We start from the raw sequence: 11,048 nt of genomic DNA, 5'->3' as shown, positions 1-11,048 counted from the left end.
CTTACACACAATGCCCATCGCGTCATGATAACACTGTTTCATGAAACGGGGACCGCCTGTGAACGACGATGGCAAAATCATCCTAAGACTGACACCCGCCATGGGTGCGTCGAGTTGGAGCTGTTGGTTGATGTGATCCACAAGTCCCTGATACGATTCGGCGAAAAGCTCAGCTTGATGCCATCTAATGTACTGTAAGTTGTTCGCTTCCATTCGAACGTAATGATCACCCACAAACTGTTGCAACAGAAATCGACCATTATGTAATAAACTCATAGTATCGTTGATTGTGTCGTTGTTGCCATTGTAACGAATAGTAAGACGATAGCAAGTATACTCCCTGATACAGTTCCGATTGCGAACAGGGGTACGGCGAGGGCCCTCTTGTAGCAAGCGTTGATGCCAACCGAGCTCTCCTCGTGGAAAGAGTAGGGGATACAGCATTGGATCCGCGTTTGAAGAGCCGGCTGGTATGGTCTGTAGCCGACGATGTTGTGGGTCAATCGGATTCCGGTCGTGAATGACCAGATCGACGTTTGTTGGCGGTTGACCGTCATCACCGACAAACACTACTGCGACTTCGTTAACCGTTTTCAGGCGGTGGGTTGTATCGTCTCCTGTCCACATTTCCGTCGGCGACAAAATGCATTCTCACTCTCATTGGAAGCAACTGAGGATCTCTGCCGGGAGCGTTTTCTGCAGCCCACACTTCTCGCATTGTTCTGTAACAAAGTAACACGGTTTTATGATTTATTTTACAAAATTGAAATTGATTAATCCTTGTGTAGGTACATGTTTATAGCGCATATATTGGTGTATTGTTGATGTTCTCAGAAGTGTCAACAACAGAGTCCTATTTAATTGATGCTCACACATAATGTCAACAAAGAGTGATGTGGTGGTGTAAAAAAATGAAAAAGAGTAGCATAATGCAAAATGTATTACAATGTAGAATACAAAGTGTTTTGTTTAAATACATTGAGTTGAAGTGTATTTAAGTACATAAGAAACACAAACAAAAGTAATCCGTAGAATTCATTAACTCTAACTCTAGGTACGTGTGTTTGTGTTCAATTGAAATGAAATGAGAAATATTCAAGTAGAAGTTGAGTTTTGTACATAGGAGTAGTGTACGCACATAATGCACAAAAAAAAAAAAATAAAAATAATGTATAGACATTATTAGCTGTAAGCATAGGTATTATAAATGAAATAGAAAAAAACCAATATCTAATCAGAGACAGCAGTAACGCAATTGAAATAAGTTATACATTATGTAAAGTGTAGTGTCTATGGTAAGTATGTAGTATAAAGTAAGTGTGGCATGAGCGAGTAAGTTAATTGTAAGTTAGTGATTAGTTAAAAATGAGTTGTGACAATGCAAATAGTGTAGTGTATAACACCAACGTTTTGTCATACATTGAAGCGTAATGACGCTAGTATATGTAATTGCTGACCAACAATTATTGGGATAGAGAACCAGCACTTGACATCAATCAGAAACTTATGTAGCATAGTATATATTAAAAAGCAGTGTATGTAAAGAATTTTGCGTGTACCTACCAAGTATATCAATACTTTTAAGAGAAATAAATCTGTATCCGTAACTGAATATGAACAAAATAAAATTAACTTTTAATTTGTGAACATTGTTAATATATTTAGGAAATAATGTGTTGTGATTGCGAATAAGAATTTATCTCTTTCTAGTTACTTATTAAAGTAAGTATTTGTAACTAATTGAAAATGTATGAATGCAAACAAAGTAAAAAATGTATAAATTAATAGTTTAAGTAGGCAGGTAAATCTACACTGTCATAAGGTTAATCAAATAGTGTAATTAATTATAACAATTGGTAATTGGAATAATGACATGCGTACTTGCTAGCCGATTTTGAGAAACTAAATGTCAATGTGAACATGATTTGTCTATAGTGTAGTGTAATGCAAATGTGAATTGTTCAGTAAAATTAATTAAATATATTACTCAAAAGCCTGTGCGAATGGATTGATGTCCCGTAACAGCCCGTCTAAGTCTTCGAGTACACTTGGCAATAGACGGTGTGCGGCAGGCAGTAATTGCTGCTGGTCCCTACGAATCCGGTTTGCCTCGCCGGATTCGACGAAATACAGCTGGCAGAATCTGCGTTGGATAGGATCGTTCCCGATCAAGTCATTACTTATTGTCCAATATCCCTGCCCTTGAACAGTGAACACATTCGGTCCCCGACCTGGCACTAAAGCTGTGTGTTGAGGAATTAGTATATCAGAATGTGGCGTGAAAATTTTTGCTAGGTGATTTTTTAACAATTCAGCTTTGTCAGCGTCTGTAGATGCTAATCCACCGGACGGGTTTATTAGCTTAGTATTCGGAGCTTGATGTTGCAGGGACTTTTTTGTGGCTAGCCAAAGGCTACCGTCTTTCGATGACAAATTTGCAAGGTAGTTGGCTTGTGACTAGAAAGAATTTTTTTAGAGAGTTTGCCAGGTTGTTGAAGTTACGCTTGTAACAAATACGACCCGTCAACAATAACAGACTATCGACGCGCCCGCCAACCACTAAACATTGTACTAAAAACACGATACTAGTCACTACTCGCGGTCAATAGAGCGCGCTGTAGCGACACAGTAATATACGGACCTACACGAAGGCCATGAAGATAAATGATAAGTAGGTACCACCGAATCTACACGCACGGAGAACCGACATGGTACATATAAGGGGGCTAGGCAGTCCCCAGAAAACACAGTCCACTAGTTTTCACTAGTGCATGGCTAGTGCGAAGTGTTTCTCGGCCACCTCTACGGAAGGCTAGAATCACCAAGCATTCGGTCTAGATTAGTGAAGACTATACGATCGCCCTCGTTAAACCGCCGCCGCGTCCACACGTTCTCGGCCACCCTATTCAGGGAAGGTTAGACCGTGCCACCGCCGCCGCCGCGTCCACACGTTTTCGGCCACCCTATTCAAGGAAGGTTAAAACGTGTCACCGCCTAAGTTTGTTCACCGCCACCGTAGTTTTCTATCGCCGCCGTAATTGTTTGCCGCCGCCTATCATAAATACCGCCGCCGTGCAAACACGTTTTCGGCCACCCGACGTAGGGAAGATTAGAACGTGTCGCTGTCGATCAACCGCCGCGTACAAACGGGTCAGAGCGCGTATCGTAAGTACCGCCGCCGTAATTGTTTACTGCCGCCAAGTATTGTGATAATTAGCGCTATCAAACGTAATCAATCGTGCCTCCGGAACTGTCAATCGTTAATCTCCGTGCCGTCGATACGCCGACTGCCGTTAAGTCATACGAACGATCGTTGTTATTCGCGTCGCCGACTGTTGTTATTCGCGTCGCCGATTATTGAAGACAACAGCGCCGACAGCATAATATTTGAATATTATTATTATATTATAATTTCGCAGATTTGCACCGGTACCGACCATTCGTTATTCACGCCGCCGAATCATACTGATATCAACAGGGACTTCGGACGTTGCGGCACATATCTGGCAATAGCAGTAATTGTATATATATATATTAGTTGAATCTGCGAAACCGTAAGTGAATTGAAACATAATAATTGTGAATGGGAATCTATATAATTTCGCGAGTTATTTTATATTCATCAGCGTATTACCACCGTGAGGGTTTACGTCACAACGCATCTTATATTCTATTTGTACTCTTTTGTATTTAAATTAAATAAACATAATATATTATTTTGAATGATTTAATAAAGATTAATATGATTACCATTAAAAATATGTGTTATATTTTGTAAACGTAATAGGAATAGGTATCATTCCTAAACGTCACACGCTTGAGGGATGGGAGGCGATATCGTTGATATAGGGCTCTTCCTCTGCGTTTGTTAGCTATTAATATACGAATATATTCAGGGATCGAAGGGGAGTGGTTAAAGTGCTGCCTGTGTGTAGTGCTAGCACCCCATGCTGCAGTTTGAATAACAATCGTGAAATTATTAATGGCATCATCAATTTCTTGGGTGGTTTTAAGACTAATTTTAAGGTTAATGTTTCGATTAACCAAGTCATGGAATTTTTGCTTATCAGTGGTCGAGTGGAAAAGCTTTGGTGGACAGGAACGAATTGGAGGAGCAGCACTAACCGTTAGAAGGATAGCGGAATGGTCCGAGCTTGGTTCAAGCAGGTTGCTAGTCGTATAGTAAATGTTGCTCGGTGTGTTGTAAACAAAAATGTCAAGTATATCGTGTTTTTTGCGAAGTGAGGTTGGCAAATAAGTTGGTCCTTGAAGAACCTTGTAGCCTTTCTGAGTTAAGAACTTGTGAAGTACATTACCTCTAGGGTTGTTTGTGCGGCAGCCCCAGCTGTGATGCTTGGCGTTATAGTCACCGCCTATAATAAAATTATGGCTAAGAGTGCTAAAGTAATCTGCGTCATTTTGAAGGTTCATATTATGTCGTGGTGGAGAATATATTGCAGATATCGTGGTCGGTATGTTGTTGAGGTACATAAATATGGCACAAGACTGTAAATTTGGTTGACAGAAGTTAGGGAGGGTTTGGTATACCAGGGAGGTTTTGATATAAATTGCAGCACCGCCATGCGCAGTATTATCTGGGTGGTTGGGTTTTAGAAGATTATACCCAGTATTGGGAATATGGGAATACTTTGTGAAGTGCGTTTCTGATATTAGAGCAATATCAATACGTTTTTCCTGTAGTACTACTTGTAATTCATTTTGGTGATTTTTGAGACCATTAGCATTAAATAGGAGAATTAGAAGTGAGTTGCTTGTAGGAGATGACATATTTTTTATCTAGAAGTTTTGTGATTACTTTAGTTAGTAGGGCGATTAATTAATTGTTTTGAAAGGAAATAGATCCCGTTAAGATGGCCAAAAGGGTTTATGTATTTTTTATAAATAAAAACGCAATATTTCAATAACTCATTTTTATATTAAGGTCGGCCGGCATTCCATACAACGGTTACAAATGAACTGCTAGAGTAAAAAGTGAATAATACACACATGACAAACAAAATATATAAATGTAAAACTGGTCTGGCACGGGCGGCGATCGGTCGCTCTCGATCTTATCAACCGATAACGAACAATCCCCAGAAAACCCGCAATTATATAAACGGACTAAGGTATCCGTACGATTAATTTAATACTTTATGAACATAAATTCTTACAGTTCGGCCATTCTGACCTTTGTTCGTCTCGAACAAAAATTTTTTTTATATATACAGTAACTTAAGTTTTAACACTGATAATGGCAATCTTAACCTCGTACCACATAACTATGAGGGGAAACATATGAAAAGTAACAAAAATAAAAAAAATAAATAAATAAATAAATAAACATAGTATGTAACGCTTATGCGGCGTATCGCGGAACATTATACAATATTGAAGTTACATTAAACATACATCAATGAATATTACATCTTTTATAGATAAACTCATAAAATATAAAGTTTACATGTAAATAGAAAATAAGCAAAATAATCATAATAATAAATCGATTTACATCTATACTTGTGGTGAATGAAAAGAAACAAAAAAAAAAAATAATAATAATAATACTAATAATAATAACCAAATGCACCTATTTAGCAGCATAATAATAAATAACTTTTTTTTTTAAAAACGGATCCACATTTTCATGCGGTCCGGTCCAACGATACCTTCGTACGGACGCTGAGTTAATTGGAACCCCTCTATATCACTTACTATGTATCTATCCCGGTCTAGCACTTTCCTTATTACGTAAGGTCCCCGGAATTTCGGTATTAACTTTTTATTGTGTCCTAATGTCACATCTACGTTTTTTATCATTACATAGTCGTTTTCCTTGTAAATCGTCGGTTCCTTACGTTTTGAATTATACTGTATTTCATTCGATTTCTGTGACTTAATTATCCGTTCCGCTGCCTTAGTTCTCAGAACCTCCATTTCGCGCGGGTTATCGGTCACATTATTTTCGAATATTCTCCGTATCTCGTCGTTAATTTCACCTACCTGGTGTACACCAAACAATAACATGCTAGGGCTTTGGCCTGTGGAGCTGTGCGCCGTGTTATTGATAGCGAATTCTACCTTATGTAACACTCGATCCCACCTACTCGTTAACTCCGTTAACTTAGCCAGCATTGGTACTATATACTTATTCACTATCTCTACTTGACCGTTGGCTCTAGGCGTGCCTGTTGCAACTAACGTCAGTTTTACTGATTCGTTTTTTAAAAACTCCTTAAAATCAGTGGCCGTAAAAGACGTACCCCGATCACTAACTATCTGACGAGGTTTGGAGTAAGTTTGGAAATAACTACGCAAATGTTTAATCACTTCATCGGTTTTGGTCGTACGGCACGGGTAAAGGCGTACGAATTTACTGAACGCATCGACTACCACTAAAATGAATTTATTTTTATAACTGGTTTTCTCTAACGGGCCTAAATGGTCTATGTGTAAGATAACAAATGGTTTATCACCTTTCGGAATACTGAAAAGAAAACCTTCTTTTTTACCACTAGGTCTAGAGAACTCAATACATTTTAAACAATTATCTAAATAACGTCGTACTTTATTCTTCATATCGGGAAACCAATACACGCGAGATATGTTCTCAATAACTTTTAGCAAACCTACGTGGGCCATATTATTCTCCATTGTTTTCGGAACGTAAAATCTAATGCGCTTGTTTTCTTTGCGATAAACCAACCCATTACGTAATTCATAAAATGTATTATCGCTTGTTAGTAATTTATTTTTAATTTGTACAATATCGTCGTCTGTACTTTGTCGAACGGCGAGTGTTTGTTCAAACGTATTCGATTCCAACACGAGAATCGCGTGACAACGGCTGAATGCATCGACGTGTTGCATATTTCTATTCGGACGGTGAAAAATACTGAAATCGTAATTTTGTAAAAATAGAGCCCACCTGGAAATTCGAGTATTTACATCCTGTTTATTTAACGTTAACCTGAAGCTATCGCAATCCGTCATTACTTTAAAAGATATGCCGTATAAGATATACATGAAAACGTTTTATCGCATATACGACCGCCAGGCATTCTAGCTCGAAGCTATGATACTTCGATTCAACCGGAGATGTGCGCTGGCTAAAATAAAACACGGGTTTAAATTTATTGTCAGACTGTTTTTGAAGCAATATTGCACCGAAACCAGACGAACTCGCGTCGCAATGCAACTCAGTTTCCGCTGTGGGGGAATATATAGCTAATACGGGTGTCTTTGTTAGTACTGAACTTAAGTATTTGAACGCTTCCTGTTCTTGCTCACCGAAAATAAAATCGACATTTTTCTTTACAAGGTCATATAATGGTTTAGCTATTACCCAAAAATTACAAATAAAACGTCGAAAATAACTAGCTAATCCTAAAAACTGCCTGACCGGTTTTTGGTTTTTCGGGACCGGGTAATTAAGCATCGCGTCGACGTGTTTCGTACTAGCCCGTATACCGTGCTCATTTACTATATATCCGAGGTATTCTACTTCATAATATCCAAACGAACATTTGTCAAAATTAAAACGTAACTTGTGTTTTGCAGCTATACGGAAAACCTCACTTAATATTTTAAAATGTTCAGGGAAAGTCTGTGTTGCTATCAACATGTCGTCTAAATACACAAGCAGTTCCCCCCGACAAATTAGGTCATGGAATATAAATTGAATATACCGATTAAAAACTCGAGGTGAATTTGACAACCCAAACGGCATTCTCAGGTATTCATATTGCCCTATAGGCGTGACAAATGACGTATATGGAATAGAAGCTTCGTTCATGCGTACATGATGAAAACCATTTTTCAAATCTAACGAAGTAAATATTTTTTTCCCTTTTAAACGGTCTAATTGATCATCTATTAAAGGCGCTGGGAAATTATCTTTAACTGTAATTTTGTTAAGCTCTCGATAATCAACACACAGCCTGAAACTTTTATTTTTTTTTTTCACTAATACAATCGGACTACTATAGGGGCTATTACTTGGTCTTATTATGTTTTCGGATAACAATTCGTCGATAATATTACGCAAACTACCTTGCTCGCTATAAGACAACCTTCTCGACCTAAACGATATAGGTTGTTCGTGTTTCAACACTATTTTCATTTCAAAATTGCAATTATTATCACTATGTGGTTCTACATTTATTCGCGATAGGTATTCAACGTTATAAATTTTAATAAATTTATCATTTACATCACAGTCTAACTCGGGATTTACGTTCACCGTATCTGTACACACGTTTACGTCTGAGTTAAAATCAATACATAATATTTCGTTCCAATTATCGACTGTCTCTTTCACGGTCTCATTCTCGTTCACCTTAATTATGTTTACCTCATTATTTATAAACTCGACTTTATATCCCGGTTTTGTTAAAAGGTCTCTACCCAAAATCGCACTTGCACTCATAGTATTGTTTGATACAATATAAAATGTAACATTCATCATATTATTATTTACCAATACTTTTGTTTCAAAAATACCTAATACATCGACTTTCGCGCCATTAATTCCCGAAAAATTACAACCGTCCGCGGATTTAAGTACAAAATTATTATTCGGAACAAAATCGCGTTTAAGTAAGCTTACAGGACTTCCTGTGTCGACCATCGCGTTGAATCTGACATGACACTCCTCTCCCTCCACTGGTACATTGTATTCGCACCGAACTTCATACGGCATCGGGTACTCGTCTGTTGGCCCACTGTCGCCCTCGACGTCAATATTCATCAGCCCAGCCGACCTCGATTTTCCGTCATCACCGAATCGTTTCTTACGTGTAGGGCAGGTTCCTATTTGATGATCTGTCGCCGCGCATTCGTAGCACGCGCCCTTCTCCCTTCTCGGCTTTGGACATTGCGGCGAAATGTGGTCTTTCGAGCCACAGTTATAACACGAGCGCGTAGTTAGTGTTCCGGTTGTTACAGTTTTTGTCTGATCTTTCTTCGGTGTAGCTACAACAGTTGATCGCGTTACACCTGTTTTGTACGTGTCCTTTTCCTTAGCGTCGATAATTGTATGACGAATGCGACTCGAACGTGACGCATCCAAGCGTCCATATTCGACTACGTCGCTTAACAATTCGTCTTCGTCTCTGTGATTACGACTTAATAAGTAGACACACAAATCTTTAGAATATAAGCCTTCTAATATTTGTATCTTCATTTCATGGAAAGACATTCCAACCATCTTACAAAGATGTACTTTTTCGTGGAAGTACTCGTGGATGTTTTCATTTCGAACTTGAACACGACGGGACATTTCTTTCCACCGGTCACCGGTCATAACGGTACCAACAAATGTTTTGTGAAATTGTCTTTCGAAATCCGGCCAGTTTTCGATGTCGCGTGACGCATACCAATGTCGGGCTGCACCGTCTAAGTTTGCTCGTACGGATTGTAACTTAAAATTATCGGGCCACCGATGTAAATTGGCAACTCCATTCACAGTCCTCAGCCAGTCTAACGCTTGATAACCAGTGTTAAGACCATTGAAAACCGGTATCGACTTATTTAAATCCGGAGCAATGGTTATGTCGTTGAGTGGTTTATGCTGTTGCAATTTTAATAACTCCATGAGCATATTATTTTGCACCATCAGCGTATTGAGCATAGCGTTCGTATCGACTGCATTCACGCTCTCGACGTTCGATCCATTTTGCGAAGTTTTTTCCGAATTATTTTGTTCACCTAGTGTCCCTCCATTGGCGAATATATCGTGCTGCGAATTTTTCTCGATTAGTCGCACAGCACTTTGTGCATTTTCGTTCTGTTGTGCAGTACCCATGACGTTCAAATTTCCTTCATTCGCGCGGGAACGGGTAGTCATACCGACGATATTATTGGTATTCGGCATTTCCCGTATTTATTAAATTAACTTATTGTACTTTCAAAATTAATAATTAAACATTCAAATTAACATTAACATTCACAAGTAAAAAAAAAAAAAATTATCACACGCGCGATCTATAATCCCACTTCTGAAAACTGAAAGGAAATAGATCCCGTTAAGATGGCCAAAAGGGTTTATGTATTTTTTATAAATAAAAACGCAATATTTCAATAACTCATTTTTATATTAAGGTCGGCCGGCATTCCATACAACGGTTACAAATGAACTGCTAGAGTAAAAAGTGAATAATACACACATGACAAACAAAATATATAAATGTAAAACTGATCTGGCACGGGCGGCGATCGGTCGCTCTCGATCTTATCAACCGATAACGAACAATCCCCAGAAAACCCGCAATTATATAAACGGACTAAGGTATCCGTACGATTAATTTAATACTTTATGAACATAAATTCTTACAGTTTAAACTCGTCAATGAAGGTTGACATTATTTTGTTTATGTCTGGAGCAGGTGAAGGTACCGTATGATTGGAATGAAAATTGGAAGTAGCTTGGGCGTAGGTAGTAGTCGACTCTGAAGGGTGCGTTGTGGAGGCTTTCACTGTGTGGGTATCTTGTACATGGGTATTTTTATAGCTAAAATTATTAGATAAGTGGTTACTTGATTTTGGATTTTTTCTTCGTTGTAGATCTTTATATATGGTGTAGCCTTTGTAATTTGATGGATGATCGCCAGAGCAGAGAGCGCACTTGGGTGGGGCATCACGGGTGTTCGGACAGTCTGCTGATAAATGATGGCCACCGCAGCGAACGCATCGAGCTGGATAGCCGCAATACGATTTAGTATGTCCGTATACTTGGCAATTAGTGCATTGATTAATAGTTTTAGGCTTATAAGGTTCTTCCACCTTAATTTTTGTGTGGAGAAGTGACGAGAGTTGGAAGATGTCGTTGGTTCAAGGTCCACCAAGAACAGTGGTAGTGGATTTTTATTTACTTTATGCAGGACGGCTGAGACCTGCCTGACTTCAAAAAGACGTTGTTCCAGCTCAGATTTGATTAACTCCGGTGGAGTAGTTGGGTGAAGATTTCGAATGACAACTCGAGTTGGTTTATCTTCTTTGAGCTGGTAGGTTAGGTTAGGTAGGTGTGAAATTCGGCTTTTTCTTCTCTT

At 38.7% G+C, this 11,048-nt stretch overlaps 1 protein-coding gene across 1 annotated transcript; it reads right to left on the bottom strand.

The window, feature by feature from the left end:
* Positions 1-6,997: 6,997 nt before the first annotated feature.
* On the bottom strand, positions 6,998-9,874 carry LOC132932937 (uncharacterized). Its single transcript, XM_060999281.1, has 2 exons — positions 8,609-9,874; positions 6,998-8,338 (listed from the first exon to the last, which is right to left on the bottom strand). Exons 1-2 carry the CDS (start codon positions 9,872-9,874, stop codon positions 6,998-7,000), a joined length of 2,607 nt encoding a protein of 868 aa, XP_060855264.1.
* Between the last annotated feature and the right edge of the window lie 1,174 nt (positions 9,875-11,048).

The sequence above is a fragment of the Metopolophium dirhodum genome, chromosome 1 (genome assembly GCF_019925205.1).
Source record: "Metopolophium dirhodum isolate CAU chromosome 1, ASM1992520v1, whole genome shotgun sequence".
Classification (NCBI taxonomy): domain Eukaryota; kingdom Metazoa; phylum Arthropoda; class Insecta; order Hemiptera; family Aphididae; genus Metopolophium; species Metopolophium dirhodum.
The sequence above is the reverse complement of the archived record's forward strand: the minus strand, read 5'-3'. Positions and strand labels throughout refer to the sequence as shown.

What these genes read in the sequence shown, in the direction of transcription:
- LOC132932937 (XM_060999281.1), bottom strand. Translation starts at nt 9,874, where the DNA reads ATGCCGAATACCAATAATATCGTCGGTATGACTACCCGTTCCCGCGCG. An exon ending in TGGTCGACACAGGAAGTCCT is followed by an intron (nt 8,339 to 8,608) that starts GTAAGCTTACTT and finishes AACATAATTAAG; the next exon opens with GTGAACGAGAATGAGACCGT.